The sequence below is a fragment of the Myxocyprinus asiaticus genome, chromosome 17, assembly GCF_019703515.2.
Source record: "Myxocyprinus asiaticus isolate MX2 ecotype Aquarium Trade chromosome 17, UBuf_Myxa_2, whole genome shotgun sequence".
Lineage (NCBI taxonomy): Eukaryota > Metazoa > Chordata > Actinopteri > Cypriniformes > Catostomidae > Myxocyprinus > Myxocyprinus asiaticus.
In genome coordinates, this window is record NC_059360.1 from 1,527,949 (window position 1) to 1,549,531 (window position 21,583).

The 21,583-nt window shown below is 38.2% G+C and overlaps 1 protein-coding gene across 2 annotated transcripts; it reads right to left on the reverse strand.

The window, feature by feature from the left end:
• Positions 1 to 112: 112 nt before the first annotated feature.
• On the reverse strand, positions 113 to 21,541 carry angel1 (angel homolog 1 (Drosophila)). Of its 2 annotated transcripts, XM_051723197.1 has the most exons (11): positions 21,367 to 21,541; positions 17,235 to 18,188; positions 12,591 to 12,808; positions 12,238 to 12,307; positions 8,297 to 8,727; positions 7,204 to 7,336; positions 5,153 to 5,182; positions 4,832 to 4,942; positions 4,685 to 4,715; positions 3,027 to 3,190; positions 113 to 700 (listed from the first exon to the last, which is right to left on the reverse strand). In XM_051723197.1, the coding sequence occupies exons 1-11, from the start codon at positions 21,437 to 21,439 to the stop codon at positions 564 to 566; spliced, it is 2,352 nt and encodes a 783-aa protein (XP_051579157.1). In that variant the 5' UTR covers positions 21,440 to 21,541; the 3' UTR covers positions 113 to 563. The 2 variants fall into 2 exon arrangements, with proteins under 2 accessions (XP_051579157.1, XP_051579158.1); XM_051723198.1 differs by lacking the exon at positions 5,153 to 5,182 and having other exon boundaries at positions 21,367 to 21,540.
• Positions 21,542 to 21,583: the final 42 nt, after the last annotated feature.

The window sequence follows — 21,583 nt, forward strand, 5'->3', positions numbered from 1 at the left end:
GTCAGTTATAGCATTCCCTTTAGATTCACTTTCACTGACCTTAACTGTGAACTGCGTGCTGACTGAATCCAGAGACTCGAATTGCAAATGAAAACTGGGATCTTGACACATTTACTGGCATCTTTATTTCTATTTTTTTAATACTCGGGCAAAACGTTCAATTAGCAAAGCAACAACAAATCAGTTATTTTGCTCCATTCCAAATAAAAATTCTTAACCAAAACACAAATATTGAAAACAAAAATTAGGTGCATCATCAATACATATAATTGCATTTTAATACAACTTCTGTCAACCAAAAACAATGTAGCTTATTTCCCTGAATTAAACGACATACTGCAGATTATTTTGGCTCCACTCAAGTCAACTTCACAGTTCACTCAGTGTCAAACACCTTTTTTATGATTAAACCTAAAACAAAATATTCATCTGACCAGAAATGTCTTTATCTAATAAATGCATCAATAGTTAAAATGAAAAACAATCTTAACCCTGAATAATGCAGCAAATCTCAGTTCTAAAGGAAGATATCTGTAAAATGAGTGTTTTCTACCATGAAAAACTCAACAGAACTGAAATCGGACCAGCAGACTGAGGTGATCAGAGGGAAACGTTTCGTTTGGAAGTCCTTTCAGTGACCAGAGTTCTGACTCAGGCAACAAAGACAAACGACCAATCAGCTTCAAACCGCCATCAGACTCTGTAAAGACAAAACCCACAGAGCGTCATGAAATATCATATTTGTATCATATTTCTCTGTTCTAAAAACAGGAGGCAATTTCCTTGTATAAAAGTACAAAGCATGGAAAAGTCAGTAAAAGGAGGCGCTGAACCTTCATTATTACACAGCTCTCTGGAATACTTGATTCTGATTGGTCAACGGCGCCACCTAGAGGTCTTATTTTATGTATATTTATTTATTTATTTGACATGTAGTAATAAGCTGGATAATGAGCAGTCAGATGGTCATTCATGACAAAATAAACACCAACAGAACTCTGAATTTAGCTATTCTGCGATTTATTTATTTTCACATAATTACATAATTTCAACGCAAATCAATATTTCATGTCCATGCATTTATTTATTTGGCAAGTATCAGTGTAATTAGCGGAATAATGTACAGTCAGACGGTTGGTATGTAAGGGATAATCCACGGCTAAGTGTGCGTTAAACTTTTTCAAAGAACCTGTTACCTCCGCAAAGTGCATTCAAATCGTTTAACGCACACCTAGAAGTGGATTATCCCGCTTATACCATGGTCACTTGCCAGCATTGATTAGTTACAGCTGTCATTGATTTTTATAGTGCAAATTTTGATGGAAAGAATAACAATAACGGTTAACTTCATCTAAAGGTTGCCTGTTCTAAGTCAGACTCAGAGATAAAGTAGTGCGATAATATAGTTTTTTTGGAGACCAAACGCTCTTTAAAAACTATTAATTTAAATACTCAATCCAGAAATAATAATAGCCACATACTATAAAAGGGTTGGCACTCCTGAGAACATGTATTATTCAATTCCTATTCATTGTCATTTTCACATTAATGAGGAAAAAGTGGCGTTGCTGACGTGACAGTTGTAAAGGTAGCACTTACTGTTCATGATGAGAAGAAAATCATCCAAAACTCTCTAATCCTGCAGACTTTGACCTCTGTGATATCCATATGGTATCCATTAGGGCTGCACAATTGATTGAATTAAAAATAAAATCGCAATGTGCTGTTGCTCGATTTCAAAACAGCAAAAGGCTGCATGTTTTTAAACAGTCTCCATTCAGAGCTTCAGTCAGTGATGTGTGATCGCGGGGTGCCCTCTAGCGGTTACAGGCACACATGTTGAGCAGGGCAACCTTTTTAGATGAATATTTATCATATTACAATAGAAATCGTCTTGCCGGACAGTGAAAGATGCGATTTGATGAGTCCCGGTTTCTCTCCCCCTCTGTGCAAAACAGCTGAATGTCAAACCATACTTTCCTTACAAGCGCTTTGGGAGAGTAATATGGGCTGATGAACACTGTTGTCTTTTCTGTGTTTCCTGTAGCGCTTCACAGTTGATTTAAAGATGGCACTGCATGACTTGCATGTTGTTTTGTGATGAGATGGTTAATCCCAGCTCTGACACTTTGTTCATGTCTGGAGGTCGTTCGAACAGAGGCACAAAACTCTCGCAATGTGTCATTACGGAGGACAGGAGAGTAAGGTGCATGTGGCAAGGTGGAGGCGAGAACCGGACGAAGCATCAAAGTAATATTTAATTAAACATAAACACACAGGGCAGCTGCCTGTAGCTCCCTCTCTCCGAACTACCGCCTCCGGCGGCCTTTATCCCTCTCGTCGGCTTGATTAGCCTGATTAGGTGCCGGGCGTGCATCATCACGGCCCGGCCCCGCCCTCCTCCTTGCCACAGTGCATTAATATAGAACGGTGATTGAAACTGACTGGAACTACCAGTGCATTAAACTGTTTTAACGCACACATTCCAGCCAATCAGAAATGGGTATTCGAACAGACCGTGGTATAACATAAAATAAACCCCTTCAGGGTGATTCAAGACACCTAATCACCCTGTCGGGGTTTATTTTGCAATAAAAACCGGCTGACTGTTCATTATTCCATATGACAATGTTGTTCATCCACCTCAGGAGATCAAATTAAATATTATATGAGCTGTTTTATACTTCTTTTATATGTGGTTTGCCACTTTTGCAACCCTGTTACTAAGATTTGGGACATAGTATTTACAGTTTTAAACACTGATTTGAGCATATTTTCTAGCAATAACATCACAATTCAAATAAATGTTAAAAAAAATCTATACCAGAATGAGTAACCTGGCTGCAGGTAACAGGCTAAAAAACATCTGCTTGATCATTTTTTTTTTTACAGTACCTTTGAAAACAGGTTTGAATGGTTGAGTCAACACTACATTTCGTGTCAAAATTGTATCTGACAATTGCTATTAAACCTGGTTAATTTAGTTCCATCTTGAGCAACGAAAGACATCAAACTCTGTGCATTACCTGTACATCCACCACAGTAGTTTGTCTGTGTGGAGTAAAAGATGTAGTCGACCATGGCTCCACCCTCTGAGTTCAGAGTCGTCACAGCACTGCTCTGAGTGTCGGGGTGGATGTGACTGTATGCTGACGTCAGACGCAGAGAGTGATATAAACTGTGTCTGAACCTGACAAAACAAATTCCATTACGTTTAACAGCTACTTCTGATCTCTCATTAGGATTATGGGTAGTGTAGCTCTTCAACTGTATTTTGGTCATTAAACACTGACTTCAGCAGAAATACAGATCATAAGTTAACAACCTCAGAGCTCACGGTAAGTACGTCTTCAAAGGTTTAAACAGTATGTTATGGCTAAAAATCTGTTTCTCTATGGAGAAATTGAACAGGTTTTTTTCCTTCCGGAACCTGACTGCTGCGCTTTATTGTCATCCTAGGCCCTTTCCCACTGGCGGTACTAAAGCCTGTTTTAGGTACTTTTCCCTCATTAATGTCGCTTTTGCACCTGAGGAACTATAGTTCCTCGGAGCCGTTTCTGGGGGATTTTTAGCTCCTAATCTGGAGTAGGTACTTTGGGTGGTGTATAGGGACTGTAGGAGACTGTGGGAGGTGCTGCAGCCTGTGATTGGTCAAAAACATATGACACACAAAGCATTGAGAAAGAAGAGGAGTCCACAGACACCATTTGTAAACAACAGCTGCTAGCATGCTACTCAGAGGATTGCACTAATTTGACAATTTTACAAAGTATCCAGAGAGTGTATAACTTCATCGGGAGACGCTTTGAGTTTTCATCGCATTTGTACTGTTTGTACTGTGTGACTATACAGAATATAAAGTGATGTTTATCAAGAGTGGGTAATTGAAATCTATAATACACTAAACCGTCATGAAATCTACATGAGGGAAGTATTATGTGCCTGTTACTGTGTGGTAACTTGCATCAAGACGTCTTTAAGTTAATGAGTATTTCAGTCCAGTAATTTATTTTGAGTCATAAAAGCCTTTATTGTAAAAGATTGTGTTGATAAATAGGTTTTGTGCATTTTCAACATGTTGTCCACTAAATTCAGTGTGTGCTGCGTCTGACCGCTCATCTCACGGAGCTCCATACGCACACTTTAAACTGTAACCCGAAGACACAGACTGCATCTGAAAATGCTGCCTTCAGGATGAAATAAGGTGCTTTCTTAACTGTTCAGAGACCAGTTTCCTTTAGAGTTCCATTCATCCAAAAACGCTGTAGTTTAAACCATTAACTGATTAGGCAGCTGCCTATGTTTTCAGATGCAGCGAAAGTTTGTGTAAAACAGCCCTAACAAAAGTGTAGCTCTGATCCCGGCATCCTCCATCAGTGTTGTTGATGTCATTGTTGTTGTTGCTATTGAATTTCTCGTTCCAACCAGGCCAGAAGAAAAATGGTCAATACTAGATTATGTCACTACAGTGGCAACTTTTGGGAATGCGAATGCAACAGAGGAAAAGTCTCCTTGGGTGTCCCGTTCCTCGTAAGTGTTCTCATCTAGAAAGTTACTAAAGGAAAAGTACCAGGACTGTAGGTGGGAAAGGACCTCATGTGTCTAATCAAATATGTCCTGATATTTTTCAGCCATTATACAGTTTGTTGTGCAGGAACTGAGTGTAAAAGTGAACAATACTCACTTTGGACTGAACATCTGGATTTCTTCAACGTCTGTAATGAAGAGTGCACATTTAAAGATCTAAACATGACTATGAACTCCTCAGGCTCAAGTAGATCTTTAGCAGTTACACACAGTAACTGTAGGTTAATGAGAGTAAATCTGTCACCTGGTGTATTGTCAGTGACTCCAGGTATGAACTCCAGGTCTGGAGGCCGCACACACGCCATCTGACAGTAACGCAACTGACGGAGAAAATCATGACTGTACTGCAGTTTACCTACAGGAGAAATACCACAACAGGCAGCAATGTTTATGAAATCACCATCGACAGAGGTGCCATGTTATGTGTTTGCTCTTATGTCTGCTGTTTTTAACAGCGTGCTCTCTCTGGATTGTAATGTACAGGTATGTGTTACCCGAGAGGACTGGTGGGAGAAACTGCAGTACAGAAAGACTGAATGTTGCCAAAATGAGTCCAGATACGTACCTCTATCTGTGTGATGTTCTAGTAAAGATCCTGGAGAAGAAACATTATTAATAATGAGTTCTAAACAACCAAACTCTGTGTTTGTGTACAAAAAGGAGATTAAACACTCAGAAGAGGAGCGGCAACTGTATTTAGCTGCAATGTGTACGTGGCCAGTGGGATTTTGAGTGTCACCATCACTGTGTTTTGTGTGTGGAATATTAAAGGAACAGTTTAACCACAAATGACAATAAATGAAAGTTAATGAGGACTCGACAGAAACATTTCAGTCTGTTCCTCACACAAATCCATCATATGGCTTCAAAAGAATCGGAATATGAAGCAGAAGTCATTTGGGCCACTTTTATGTTGATGGTCATTTTGAAGTCTGACAACACCTCATTAAATGGAAAATGTTGTTCAGGATATCTTTTCTGTTCCATGGAAGAACGAAAGTCATACAAATTTGGATCAACATGTGGGTGGGTGAGAAAATGAAATCATTTTTATTTTTGGGTGAACTATCTCTTTAAAGGAATGTTCCGGGTTCAATACAAGTTAAGTTCAATCGACAGCATTTGTGGCATAATGTTGATTACCACAAAATTTTATTTTTACTCGTCCCTGCTTTTCTTTAAAAAACCTCTGTGTTCCAGTGAGACACTTACAATGGAAGTCAATGGGGTTTAAACAGAAATATGAAGTTTATAATTTTATAAAAGCACTTCCATTAATTCTTCTGTTAAAACTTGTGTATTATTTGAGCTGTAAAGTTGTTTCAATTGTCATTTTTACAGTCATTTCAGGGTTTTAGGGTTTGTTGAATCACATCATCATGGTAATGAAGTTGTTAAATTGAATATATCTTAACACAGATGTGGTTAGTAAGTGATTTTATCACACCACAATCGTGTTAACACACATATTGTTTATGTCTTGTGTCTATACTTTTGAAACAGTATTTTAATGTTTATGGATTGACCCCATTGACTTCCATTGTAAGTGTCTCACTGGAACACACATTTGTGCTTTTTTAAAGAAAATTGAGCTTAACTTGAAAATGTAACATGAGTATAAAAAGCAACTGAACTACATCGGCAGAAAGTGCTCGAGGTCACGACCCACAGGATAGCACAGAGCAGAGGGTTTACTTGCACAACAGTTTACTTGTCCAGTGGGTCGTGTGAATCATTGGGGTGCACTGTTTGTTAGGCATCACCCTCCTCAAAAATCCCAATTTAACCCCTGTGTACAGCTCATAATAACTGAATAAAACTGAACGAGGTCATTTGGCATGCAAATGTGAGGGACTTTCAACATTTATAACATAAAAATCTAAATAAAATAAATAAATAAAAACAGAGTTATAATAAATATGTAACTGTAATAACAAAGACATTTTTTTTTCTTTTTTGGATTTTCCTCCCCTTTTCTCCCCTATTCGGAATGCCCAATTCCCAGTGTGCTCTAAGTCCTCATGGTGGCGTAGTGACTCAATCCGGGTGGTGAAGGATGAATCTCAGTTGCCTCTGCGTCTGAGACCGTCAATCCGCGCATCTTATCACGTGACTTGTTGAGCGCGTTACCACGGAGACATAGCGCGTGTGGAGGCTTCACGCTATTCTCCGCAGCATCCACGCGCAACTCACCACGCACCCCACCGAGAGCGAGAACCACATTATAGCGACCACGAGGAGGTTACCCCATGTGACTCTACCCTCCCTAGCAACAGGGCCAATTTGGTTGCTTAGGAGACCTGGCTGGAGTCACTCAGCACACCCTGGATTCAAACTCGCAACTCCAGGAGTGATAGTCAGCATCAATACTCGCTGAGATACCCAGGCCCCATAAAGACATATTTTTAATATCTCTTGCTCTTTACATAAAATTGACTTAAAAATGCAAAATAACCATTTTTATTTCCAAGGTGATAACTGCATACGACACAATGAGGTCAACAACGTAGCATACTATACTAATTTTAAATTAGTATAGTATGTGTTTACTGCGCAGTATTCTAAACACAGCCTCACATGAACATATCCTGTGGATTCACATTTATTTCCACTGACCTGACCCTTTGACCTGTGTGTCAGACTGAGTCCTGTACTGACAGTTCTCATTGATGCCGAGGCTGACCGGCCACAAGGGGGCGAAAAGTCTTCTGTGATGGAATTTATTAGACAAATCAATCTGACCAGAAACCTGCAAATAAAAATAACAAATGCACAATGATTTCTACGGTCAGTCAGCTGTATGTTATATTAGGTGTGGGCGGTAGGACCAAATGCTTAAAGCTGAAGTGTGTCACTTTTTCAGTGTTAAAATCAGCTTAATATGCAGAGACAACTGGACAAGTGAGCTAGTCATATGTTAATTTTCTTGAAAACTAAAAACAGACTCTTGTTTTGAGCGTGCAGCCCGTCATGATAACATTAACTCAACTAATGGCATGAGTTGGAGAGAGGGCTATCTGTTTGTTCAATCAACAGCTGTTTATTTTTGCAATTGCATTTGGTGGTGCAGAAGTTACACACTTCAGCTTTCAATCATAATAGCAGTCATTTTATATCATGATACAGGTACACATATATCACAATTGAGTTATTTTTGCTAGAAATGTAATAATAAATGGTTTATTTATTAAATAACCATGTAGTTATGTCTATTTTTGGATAAGCAAGTAAATCCAGAAATAAATAAATCATTCGATCTGATTATTTTCTCTTCTTTCTTGAAACTTGATGGATAAATCTTCACTGATACTTCTGTCCACATGGTTAACAAGTACAATAACTTTTGAAAACACTTTATTAAGGCAAAATTGTTTGGTGTGGTGGTAATTTTTGAAAAATGTATATAATTTTTTTTTAATAATAAATATTTAAATGGTTAATGTTTATTTCTGTCTTTGTTTAGATTAACAGTTTTAAACATGTAATAATTAGTATTTTTATAATGTATTTTCACAGTTTAATATTGAAAGTCTGGGTCTAGAAAAGACTAAAACAGTCAAATCTAACATAAAAGACATTTGAAAAATACCAAAAATAAATGATGAAGGCCTGGTGAAAAGTTTCCAATTCAGAAGAAACCCATATACCATCATACCGGCCAGCACTATTCTGCTGTATGTCATATATGAACATTTAAAGTGTCACTCACCATCCAGGCAGGTAAGCCGTGATAGTAGAGCTGTCCAGTGGTGATGAACTGCCACAGAGGTGTGTTGGGTAAACAGTTCAAATCTCCACATAAAATCACCTCACAGCTTCGTCCTTCACTCTTACACTGCTTCATCATCATGTCAATTTCAGCAAATAGGATGGCCAGCTGTGCAAGCTTCACATCGCCTCTCCGGGGGTTAAACAGCAGGTGTGTGTTGGCCACACATATGGGGCGGAGCGCTGCATCCTGCTCTGTGATTGGCTGAAGAAGCAGCACAATGGCCACGTTGTCACGATCAAGCAGCTCGCAGTCAGATCGGTGAAATTCAAGCAAATTGACAGACAGCTGGGTGAAGCGGTCACCGTGGTAACACACTGCACAGCCGTCGGTTTTAGTGCCTGTGCGTCGTTTGTAGATGCAGGTGTAACCTGGGTAAAAAAACTATCAATTTGTTTCTAAGGGTGATCACATTGGCACAGTTTACTTCCATGCATGATGTTAAGGTAATTTTTCACCCATTTAAGAGTTCGAAACAGTGAAAAAAATATTTTAATCAAAACACCATTTGATTCTCCACAACAATGAATACATGAAAAAACTATTATATTTTTATGGCACTTGTTAATGTTTAAGCAATTTCAGAGTGTTTTAGGTGAAAATCCATGAATTTATATTTGTTTAAAACTGTACAAATTATAAGTATTCTAATTATCATCTCTTTGCTCAAAATGAAGGGTTTAATGTATATCTACTGTAAAAGAATAGTACCACCACTGACATTTAGGTGGCGCTCTTTCAAGAAAAAAATGCTATTTTAAAACATTTGTGTTCAATGTGAAAAACAAGTCTGTCAATGTTCATGTTTACAATCAGAAGGGAGGTGTGTTGTATATCTACTGTACTCTATCGGGTCTTTTTTGACCCGAACAAAACAGTCTTTAGGAATCCTCTACAAAACAGAAGGAAAATGAGAAACTAGTCAAAATTATTTCTGTGGTAGCAAACATTATAAACCTTGAACATCTTAAACCAAGATATGTTGCAAAACTGTACTTCAGGTTAATCCACAGATTTCAAAAGGAACGTATGTGGAACAGTTCACCCAAAAATGAAAATTCTATCATTATTTACTCACCCTCGTGTGGTTCCAAACCCATATGCTGTAATTTTTTCAGTGGACCACAAAATGAGAAATTAAAAAAATGTTTTTAATGCAGCTCAACAACGTTCATAGTGACCACGACTGTCAAAAACACCATAAGTACCATTAAATAGTTCAGACATGACAACTCTCTGAAAGATTTGGCATGTTGCAGCACAATTAGACATATAGTGGAAAGAAAAATGATGTGAACCTTTTGGAATTACCTGCATTTATATATATTATATTATATATAAATTTGTCTTAAAATCTGGTTTGATTTTCATCTAAGTTTCAATAATGATCAAACACAATCTGTTTTAACTAATAACACACAAATTATTGTATTGTTCTTGTACACACTAATCATTCAAACATTCACAGTGTAGGTTGGGAAAAAGTATGTGAACCCCTAGGCTAATGACATAAACAAAAGCTATTAAAGTCAGGAGTTGGCAAACCTGGCATCCAATTAATGAAACGAGATTGGAGGTGTGGGTTAGAGATACTTTGACTTATAAAACACACTCAAACATTTTGAGTTTGCTATTCACAAGAAGCATCTGCTGACATGGACCATGCCTCACAATAAAGAGATCTCAGAAGAGATCAAGAATTGTTGCTTTGCATAAAGCTGGAAAGGGTTACAAATTTATCTCAAAGAGCTTATTTATTCATCTGTCCACAGTTAGACAAACTGTCTATAAATGGAGATGGTTTAGTACAGTGACTACTCTCACTAGAAGTGACCATCCTGGCAAGATGACTCAAAGGGCACACTGCAGAATGCTCAATGAGGTAAAAGAAGAACCCTAGAGAGACAGATAAAGACTTGAAGGAATCACTGGAACTGGTTAACATCTCTGTTCATGAGTCTACTATACAGAAAACATTAAACAGGCATGTGTTCATGGCAGGACACCACGAAGGAAGCTTCTGCTTTCCAACAAAAACATTGCTGCGTGCCTAAAGTTTGCCAAAGACCACCTTGACACTCCGCAATGCTGCTGGGAAAATAATTTGTGGACTGATGAAAGTTAGGTTGAATTGTTTGGGAAGAACTTGCATCACTACGTATGACATAAAAAGGGCACCACATACCAACATAAAAACATCATGCCAATGGTGAAGTACGGTGAAAGAGCATCATGATTTGGGGCTGCTTTGCTGCTTCAGGGCCTGGAACATTTGCCATCATCGAGGGAAAATGTATTCCCAAGTTTATCAAGATATCCTACAGGATAATGTCAGGGTGTCTGTGTGCCAGCTGAAGCTCAGTAGAAGTTGGGTGATGCAGCAGGACAATGACCCTAAACATCGAAGTAAATCCACTACAGAATGACTTCAAAATAAGAAAATCCACTAGATCTTTGGGGGCCTGGGTGGCTCAGTGAGTACTGACGCTGACCATCACCCCTGGAGTCGCGAGTTTGAATCCAGAGTGTGCTGAGTGACTCCAGCCAGGTCTCCTAAGTAGCCAAATTGGCCCGGTTGCTAGGGAAGGTAGAGTCACATGGGGTAACCTCCGCAGGGTCACAATTAGTGGTTCTCGCTCTCAATGGGGTGTGTGGTAAGTTGTGTGTGGATCGTGGAGAGTAGCATGAGCCTCCACATGCTGTGAGTCTCCGCGGTGTCATGCACAATGAGTCACGTGATAAGATGCGCGGACTGACGGTCTCAGAAGCGGAGGCAACTGAGACTTGTCCTCCGCCACCTGGATTGAGGTGAGTAACCACAGCACGAGGACCTACTAAGTAGTGGGAATTAGGCATTCCAAATTCCAAAAAGAAGAAAAAAAAAACAAAAATCCACTAGAGATAGAGATGCTGTGGACTGACCTCAAGAGAGCCGTTCACACCAGACATCATAAGAATATGTCTGAGCTGAAGCAGTTCTGTACGGAAGAATGATCCAAAATTCCTTCTGAACGTTGTGCAGGTCTAATCCGCAGAACACTTGGTTGAGGTTATTGATGCCAAAGTAGGATCGACCAGTTATTAAATCCAAGGGTTCACTTACTTTTTCCACAGCACTGTGAATGTTTAATGGGATGTGTCCAATAAAGACATGAAAGATTATAATTGTGTGTTGTTAGATTAAGCACATTGTGTTTGTCTATACTTGTAACTGATGAAGATGAGATCACATTTTATGAGAAATTAATGCAGAAAACCAACTAATTCCAAAGGGTTCACTTACTTTTTCTGGCCACTGTAAATAAAATCCCCATGTAGCAGATCTAGACCTGTGCATCCGGGGAGGAGGAGGGTTTCAGAGAAAACTCTCACAGCTTGCTGCACTGAAACTGGCTTACTTGCAAACCAAGCAAATTTAAACATAAGTTAAAGAGAGAATACGCAAGTTTATTTGGCTACCCGATTACACATCAAAGGACCTATCAGCTTATGCCATGTGAGCCAATTTGCTTGACATATCATATGTGAGTGAGCTGACTGGCTAACAAGCAAGTTTAAAGAACCTACCAGCTTGCACCATTCAGAGTTTGATGCCTGAGCTTAGTCATTTTATGAGCGCAAATATGGGCTAGACGTGACCTTCGGTGGAAGGGAAGATTATAAAAGAATAACGGCTTAAATCTAGGTCTGTTTTTGACACAAAGCTATCGTTTCGATTCTCTGATGAAACTTTTATGGTATTGCTGTGCTTTTGGGGGCTTGACAGTTGTGATCACTATGAACGGTTGTTGTATAGAGCTCTGTAAAGATTATTTTCTCTTTTCTCCTTTTGTATTCCATGGAAATAAAACCAGCACTGGGCAAAGAGGATTTGAACTCACCCATTTGAGTCAGGACAGGAAACATCTGCTCAAGGAAATGATTTTCTTGAACTTCTTGAAGACAAATAACCTACAGTATACACATGCAGAGAAGATGATATTAATGACAATAAACCTGGTGCATGTAATGCATGTCACAATGTCTTGCAGCTTTACAAAGAGGCTATTATTGAAGAATGACGAAGTTAAAAACTATATCTGACCAGAAAGCAAACCCGCAGCCAATGAGTAAGCGTAATCTTACTTAGAAATCAACCTAGCTCTTTCCGCACAGCACATTCCCCACTCTATGAAGACAACGCATCTCATTTCATGTTCTTTGTGTTTATTGAAAAGACTCCTTGTTGTCTTACATCAGGCTCCCAGGTCTTCAGCTCCTCCAGTATGGTCTGGAGGCGGTTTTCCCACACTAACACGTCCTCTGTGCAGTGTGTGTACAGCTCTCTGTTCATCTCCAGCAGATCCTGAGACAGGACGTTGTAAGACATCACACTGAACTCAAACACAGAAGCAGGATCTGCACAGGCGTCAGCGTGGGTTTTACTAAGGTCCTCCCATACTCTCCACATCACTTGAAAAAAGAAAATATTTGTATGGTTTACAAAGGACATCACATACAGTCCTTCTATGGAAGACATTTGTATAAAGATGACATCTACAAGCGGTTATGAGCACTGTAAGGCCCAGATTTCTCAGCACGGTTTGCTGACCATACTCAGGACAGATGGTGCATTCATGTCCTCCTAGGAAGTTTGTACTAACAAGGTCGGAAATCTTAAATAAGGTGTGATGTGCGTTCAAGTGGTTTTAGTAAAAAAGAACCGACCTGTTTTGTATTTATATATTTCGTTCTTTTTTTTCCACTTACTAGCGAAGGCAGGACGCTTTTTAGCTCCAAAGCAACAAAATGATAAGGTGTGTAATTAATGCTTTATCTATCTTTTTTATCAATCTTGTGCGGCTACATATAATAATGGGAAATTTAGTTTTGTTGCAAACGCTTGTCGCTGCATTAACCAACTCGAAAAAAAAAAAAAATTTTAATACGAGTTTCTCACTCGTAATTAGGACTTTGTGGTGGCTTCACTCAAAAATACGATCATTCCAACATAAACTGTGCTGGTAGAAAAACGCCTGTAGTGACGTGGCGACTCACGATTGGTCACTTGCACAGTGAGTCCATTCAAATCCTGATTTCACAGCACCAAAGCGGAAAAAGAAAACGTACTTGTCAACGAGCCCAGATCAGTTCTGAATAGCACGGTTCCGCAACATGATCCATTCAGGCCCGATGGTGGGTGGAAAGGCGGCTATTATGTAACATATAGAGATGTCAAAAGTATTGGTACTTTGCTACCAAGTCAATACTAAAATAAAAAGATGTGACGATCTGCAGACTTTCTGCAGCTTTAGAAGTAACGACTCATTTTGGTACCTGCATGTTTGAATGATGGACATGCTTATGAGCATGTGTGCTTTGCAAGCGCAGTTATGTGGAAACGTGCCTAAATGATAAAATACATTTTAAAATGTATTCAAAATAACCGTTTTGGTGACGTATTAATCGCAAACACATTCACAGTATTGTATCTAATAATCAGAATATACCAGTTGCCTATTGCCTATTTCATTATATTTTTCAATTTCTGAATGTTTACTTGAATACTTGACATTGTTGTTAGCCCTATCTAAACAACTTCAAGCACTGTTTTCTTAATTTGTATGAGTTTTTAATTTGTTAAATTGCTTGTAATCTGTTTCTTTGTTCGTATTGTATTACTGACTGTTTACTTGTCTTTACTAATTACTTGAGACCATAAAACAATGTTACTAATGTTAAAGTAATGTAGCTTAATAAACAAGTTACATCCTTGATCTTTTGACAAATAAGGTCATTGTACTATAAAAACATCATGTAAGTTTCAGAGCTCAAAACTTCCTCCCCAATGCAAAAAGAGCATTTATTGAAACCAAGCTGCAAAAATGTCTCGTTTGGATCTTCCGTACTTTCTGACGTCACACGGATGAATACATCAGCACGACACCTACTTTTACATCATCGCCCTCTGGCGCTCAGTCGGTTAACTGCTGAGGAGAGAGTACCCACCTCACGATTACAATTGCTGTAGTTGTTAGTTAACAATAAGATTGTGATTTCTGTGAAGACTGCCAAACGCTGTGCCGTTCCTGACTGTGGAAAACCAGCGTCTCTGCATAGCCTTAAGATATTTTGTGCCTAACTGAAATGCAGCAACCTGTAAGTACCCGATTTCATTTGAATGCTATTGTTTCATCTGTTAATGACTGTTTAATATGTAAGAAATAATGAACAGCGAGCTCTTCTTTACCACAAAATAAATGATGAGAAATCCAACGTGGAGCGGATCGGTCTTATTACACGATTACTTACCAAATAAATACATGATTGTATATGAAATATTGACAAGAGATTTAATAATTTGTTTATGCAAGAATAAAGCATAGTGCGGAGTGCAACGAAAGACAATGGTGTAATATAAGCTAGTAAGCATGCCAATTGTCTCAACTGTTTTATATTAGCAAGGACATTCTGTGTTTTGGCCGAAATGAATGCGTCACGAGGTCCATTGTCCCATATTTAAGCAGCGAAACAGTCGAGGGTGATCCCCTCCCCCGGGTTGACTAGCTAAACAATCGAAGAAGGCTACCTACCCAGCGCACAGCCCGCATTTCCCAATACAGGATGTGTATTGAATGGCCACACAACAGAGGGAAATCCCTGGGCCAAGCGTCCACCTACAGCTGGATACAGATTTATTAACCCTTCATATTTACGGCGTGTCTCAGTCTGGACTATTTTCACTGTTGTCAGCTTTAAATAGCATTATTTTATCACCAAATCTTTGTTCAGTTTTCGGATGTTATTTTAGTAGCAGTTTGATTGTGTGCTTTGCGTAAAATGGGACATTAAGTGCTTTTAGAATTCCTTCATTCTTGGAAAAAACAGTTCCACGTGTGTTGGCGCGGGGTGTTTGTGCTGCAAAGATGTTAGCCAATCATAACACAGTGGGCGTGTGTGTTGAAGTCTTAAAGGGGACAGCACCGAGTGTTTCAGACAGAGGGCCAGAGACAGGGTGGAAAAAGGTCAGTTAATACTACATTATGACTGTTTTTTGTGAAAAAACATTTACTAATATTATAACTGAACCTCAAGAAAAAAAATAAAGTTTAAAAAAAAGCATGACATGACCCCTTTAATATTAATACATATTAATTTTAGTTTTTGCTTCGGTATTAAAATTGTTACCGAGAATCTAGAAATTGGTATTGGTACCAACTACTAAAATTTTGGTATTGTGATAACCCTAGTAACATATGTTATAAAATAGATAGTTCCAGCCCTACATTGGGATGAGTTGCTTTCGGAGTTGTTGTACAATACAGATAAACACAGACCAGTGACTGCACATTCCGTATTAATACGCCAAGTTGCTACATTGCTTGGTAACCATAAACAGCCTACACCCTGTCTACACCAGACACGACCAATGTCACGACACAACGACTTGACACCGTCTACACTGCCACGTCGAAGTGAACAGTCTCAAAATATGCCGTGCATGAATAATCAGCTGTGAGCTGTAGCACCAAGCGCGTCAGAAATAGAACGGGGTGTCAGTAAACTGTTGGCGATGACGCGACACATGATGGTCGCATCCATTGTAGACAGCATTCTTGATTTCAGTGGGAACGATTTGCTTTTTGATGTGACTCATCGTGCTGCTTGCATCTGATGTGGACAGGGTGTTACAGTTAGAGTCCATTTCCTATCTTTAATAAATCTAACGATTTATTGAAAATTGGTGTCTGTTATCGTATTACTGTTTAACACCATATTAACACCATTGTATAAAAGCAATAAGCCATGAGAGGCTGTGCGTTACTGTGATTTTACCACAATTAAGGACCCCATTGTCTTGACGAATACAGGTATACGGTTTTCTTTCCTGTTTTTCCCATATTTCCTATTGAAACAGAAAGTTGGGGCTCATCCCTTTTTTTAAACAACCAATAGCAAACTATGATTTTTTACTTGCCATTCTAGTCAGAAGTAGGTGCAATAGAGCGCAACAGTGCCCGGCCACTTTTTCAGCCATCTTTGTTCATTGTAAGTATTTTTCCCATTCATTTTTTCTATAGGGATTTTATCAAATCCTTCACAAAAGAGTTGTAAGCCATGAACCAAACCAACCAGCACTGAGGGGAATCACAACATTACAAACATTCAAGTGAAATAGTATTAGAAAATCAAACAAAAAGACAAAGATGCAAGATACACTAATGAGGAAATGAACTACAACCACCTGAAGCATTGCGAATAATGTAATCAATTTAAAAACATTGATTGTTGATTATAATTATAGAAACAATATATTTTGTTTTTACTGTAAAATATTCAGCCACTAGGTTGTGTCACTCAAAGTGTATCATGGCATGGCAGTGGGCGGAGCTGCAGAGCTTCAGGATTATGGGGAGTGTAGTTCTTCAACAGGAATTCCGCTATTAAATACGATTTTTTGAAAATGAAGTTGAAATAACGCAGTCTTCAACAGAAGCATTTACCATCGATTAACTGTCGTCTGTCTTTAAGTTATCATTTAAAATCAGTTCCCCTATGGAGAGAATGAATGGGATTTTTAATAACAATAATAATATATATTGTTAAATTGTTGCACTCTGTTAGGGGGAGGGGCAAATTTCACTCTAGAGAGTATTTAATTGGACCAAAAATTGGATATGCTCATAAGCCCAAGATGATGTCATCACTATTTTTGGTCAATTTTTCTGAAAGAGAAAAGACTGTGGATATCTGGTAAAAGTACATTTTATCAACATTTAGGTGCACATTGGCATATAGATGACCTCAATTCCAATTTTGATTTCATGGGGTATCATGGGCTTCATGGTGAAATACACAGAGAGATTTGTACTATGTGAGATTAATTTAAGAGTCGCACCTTCAATATTGTTATTGTCTTGAAATGCAGGATAGTAACTGACACCAGGAAACTGCACATAAGGGCAGTAACACATCTGTGACAGCCCAGCGCCCACTGGAAAATGCCACCCGACGGGCTCCACGGGCATCTGTACATGCTCAGCATCTGCAAGGAAAGCCGCCAAATGGAACACAGGACTGCTGTTTGAGAATGAAGCTGCATTTCCTGCGTCACAATCAAACCCGAGCAAAACATCAAAGGAACATGCGCTGGGATGCGTGTCTCGTTCAGGCACAGATGAATCCTTTTCACCATCATCATATTCAGTGGAGCCTGTTTCAACACATGAATCACTCGCTTCAACATTTGAATGATCATCAGCTGTTGGATCCAGAGAGAGGTTGCTTACATCAGCGCAGACGTCAAGAGGGCTGGTGTAAGCATCTTCATTGAAGCCGGCGAACATGTCTTCAGATTTTGAGTGACTTTCAAACTCATTTATCACCTGAGCGCAATCTTGGCTGGATTCTTCTAGACACCTGACCACAGATGCTGCAAGCTCTACTTCTTGTATCACCAAAGGCAATCCGTTGTTGTCCAGGCTTTCTGTCTGCTCTGACTGGTGACACTCGTCCTCTCTCTGTCCGACCACACCGGCGTTCTCCTCTTCCTGTACAGGTGTTACATAAGGTTTGAACTCATGATCATAACAGAGTGATTCTAGTGTGTCTTCATGTATCAGCTCCTCCTGTGGTCTCCACTCCAGTTCATCTAACACCTCACTGCCATCCAAGACAGCCTCCTCCTGCACCACTCCCTGTGTGTTCCCGCTCTCTGTGCGCTCTGGATTGGGAATGACAGCAGTGTTTTGTGTGCTGTTCCACTGCTGCTCTGTAAGTGGTCTGTATGGAGCTCCGCCAGCATCACACACTTTGCCATTAATGTACACACACGCTGCCTGCTGCCACAACTCTGTGGAAAGAAGAGAAAAATGTGACACATAAAAAGTATTAAAACAAACTAGATTTGCTTTTCACTGAAGAGAAGCAGCATCAGTAGAATTGTGTCATACTTCTAGGTAGAGGCTGGATTTCACTACACAATTTTTAAAATCCGGACAGATTTTAACATACAAGGCATCACACGCTTACAGAACACCAAAACAGCCGGCACACCTGAGACTGAAATTATCTAGAAAACAAAGTTCAAATGGAGTCTGTAAGTAAAGCGGTTCAGACTGAATTGATTGAAGAAGTTTAATACTTTCTGTTATTAACCAGAATATCAGTACAGTGCTGCTTTGCACCACAAAGTACTACCAGGGATTTTTGATAAACTACCTTGGTAATACCTCTGGTGCACTAGGAGTGCCCCATAACAATGAAATGAAGAAATCAATTATCAGTTTACTAATTCAAACATAAAGTAAATAAATCAATCACACTTTTTAATAAACAAATAGACAAATTAATAGGCATATTTAAACTGGTTTGTTTTAATTAATAATTCATGTTTGAAAATATAGTTAAATATAAAATGATAAATTAAATCATTTTTAATTTGACAAATACATAGATATTTTAAAACTTTTTTTAATTAATGTTTTTAAATTTAGTTAAATATAAAACTAAAATAATAAATTAATGAATATTTTTATTGCATTTAAAAAAAAAAAGCATTTGCCAATGGCTTTTCTATATTTATTTGCCACTTGAGATAAAGCAATAGTTCACCCAAAAATTAAAATGTAACGCATCATTTACTTGCCATCATGCCATCTGTTTCTCACCCACACCTATCATATCACTTCTGAAGACATGGATTAAACCACTGGAGTCTTATGGATTACTTTTATGATGGCTTTATGTGCTTTTTTCAGCTTCAAAGATCTGGTCACCATTCACTTGCATTGTATGAACCTACAGAGCTGAGATATTCTTCTAAAAATCTTCATTTGTGTTCTGCAGAAGAAAGAAAATCATACACATCTGGGATGGCATGAGAGAATTTTCATTTTGGGGTGAACTGTCCCTTTAAAAAATGCCAGTTGACAATTCACTCGTGGGAGCAACCAATGAACTTTCATCTCAGTTATAAGACACACCCCCTCTCCCACATGCCACTCAAAGTAGATATAAGTAAACTGTCACGTACCATGGCAACACCGTGTTTTTCGACATGTATCATAGTATTCTTTGAATTACCTTGGAGTGTACACACTTGTACATTAATATGGTAATCATTGAGCATCATGATATAGGAGAGTGGGGCAAGTTGTCAAACCTTTACTCAAGTGAATATTTCAGAGGATAGGTTTATTTTTAAATGATAACTTCCATAGAGACACAAACCTTAAAGTCTTGAATGCAAAGAAAACTATATAGTTTTTACTGTTATTCACAAGGGAATACAAATATACAGATCATTTAGTGTTATCACTCTATATGGCATAAGCTGCCACAATGGGAAACTGTCTTTGAACATCCTTAACCCTTGAATGCACTTATGGGTCATTTTGACCCGTTTGAACTTTTAACACTGATTTACATCAACTTAACTTTAACTTTTCGGCCTAAAACAGGTGATTTGATGAATAATTTAAAATGATTAATTTCATGCATTTATAAACACACACACAAACACATACGTTGTCACAATATTATTAGCTCAAAAACAATGGGAGTCAATGGAGACAAATGGAAACAAACACACAAACAAACAAACAAACATGAATTGCATTCAAGAGTTAAAAAAGGCTTTTCAGAAATATTGAAACAGTTAAACTATTATGAAATACAAAAATAAAAAGTAACACTAAAAAAATATTGAAACATTGTTTTGGCTGACAAAAATGATGGTAAATAACTCACAAATGTGAGAACTTGCCCTATTAAATTTAATGTCACAGTGTGGTACTGTTTTTACCCAACCCAACACATTTAGTCGCATATGATAAAAATATGATTATATTGCACCTGACACATTTGTGTAATTGGATAGTCACTGAGATATAGCCTTTGTGACAACTTGCCCCAGTCTCCCCTATCTGATACCATCACTGTACCATGGTACTGCTACAGTACTTTTTTTGCAAGGCACAGATGAACTCTTTTAAGTATTTATCGCCTGATTTTGTCACAAAAACACTGTGGCAGTACCATGATCAGTGTTGGGTGTAATGCATTACTAAGTAATTAATTACTGTAATTAAATTACTTTTTCATTGAAAAAAGTAAAGTGATTACTCTTAATTTTTCGGTAATTTAATTACAGTTGCTTCTGATGTAATTGTGTTAAATTCTGTATAGACTATAGAACAATTCTATATAAAACAATAGTGAATTTAAAATAGAAATTTAACGTCTAATGTTAAGATTTATGTTTTCTAATTTAACGCCGCCCCTTTAAATTCTTTGGCCAGTTCATGAATAATTTATTTGATTTTATTTGATTTATTTGTAAGAATTAAAAGAACAGTTTCATGTCTATCCTTCATGTATTTTTCATCCGGTGGAGGTTGATCAGGGTTTTAGAAAGTAATTAGTAATGCAATTACTTTTCAGACAGAGTAATTAGTACAGTAATCTAATTACACTGAAGAAGATGTAATTAGTAGTTAGTAATTCATTACTTTTTTAGAGTAACTTATCCAACACTGACCATGGTACAATGATGGTATCATATGGTAATACTTTTAGACATGTACCATGGTACTCTATGATTACTATTTATATTTACTGTGGTATTCACAAGGAACTTCAACAAATGCCGTCTGATCATGCAACATGTCCATAAAAACATGGCAGTACACTGCAGTAGTGCTGTGTGGATTCATTATTAAAGGCCTTCAGAATTAAATATCAACTTTGTGTTGTTTAAGTGTATCAGCTGTGCTCTGTGACTGTTGCTATGGTTACCATCGACTTTCAGCCACACTTGACTGTTAAATACGAAATGTTATGCGATCGTTTTAATGTTTGGTGGCTTTCTGTCACATTAAATTCAGCTCATGTGCACGCTTATTTTGGTGCACACATGCGCGTGCTCGTGCTGCCAGTGGAGAGTCTCTGAACAGAAACCGCAAAATAAACAAAAAAAACAAACAATGTATCAAAGCACTTTAAACATCACATGACGTCTGTATCATTACCTGAGACACGGCTGATGAATCTCGTGAGCGGATACAGCGCGTAAAACATCACAGTCACGATCATGATCAACATCAGAGTGCGAGCACACTTTATTCATTACACTGAACTCGAGGTGACGTAACCAGCATGACGACACACGCGGAATGACGTCACGCAGACCCTCAAAAAGGAAAATGATTTTTTTTTTTTATGTTAGTAGAAAATATAATATTAATA

What these genes read in the sequence shown, in the direction of transcription:
- angel1 (XM_051723197.1), bottom strand. Translation starts at nt 21,439, where the DNA reads ATGTTGATCATGATCGTGACTGTGATGTTTTACGCGCTGTATCCGCTC. An exon ending in TGAAGACCTGGGAGCCTGAT is followed by an intron (nt 12,308 to 12,590) that starts GTAAGACAACAA and finishes TGTATACTGTAG; the next exon opens with GTTATTTGTCTTCAAGAAGT. An exon ending in ATCCAGATGTTCAGTCCAAA is followed by an intron (nt 3,191 to 4,684) that starts GTGAGTATTGTT and finishes TTGTTTTGTCAG; the next exon opens with GTTCAGACACAGTTTATATC.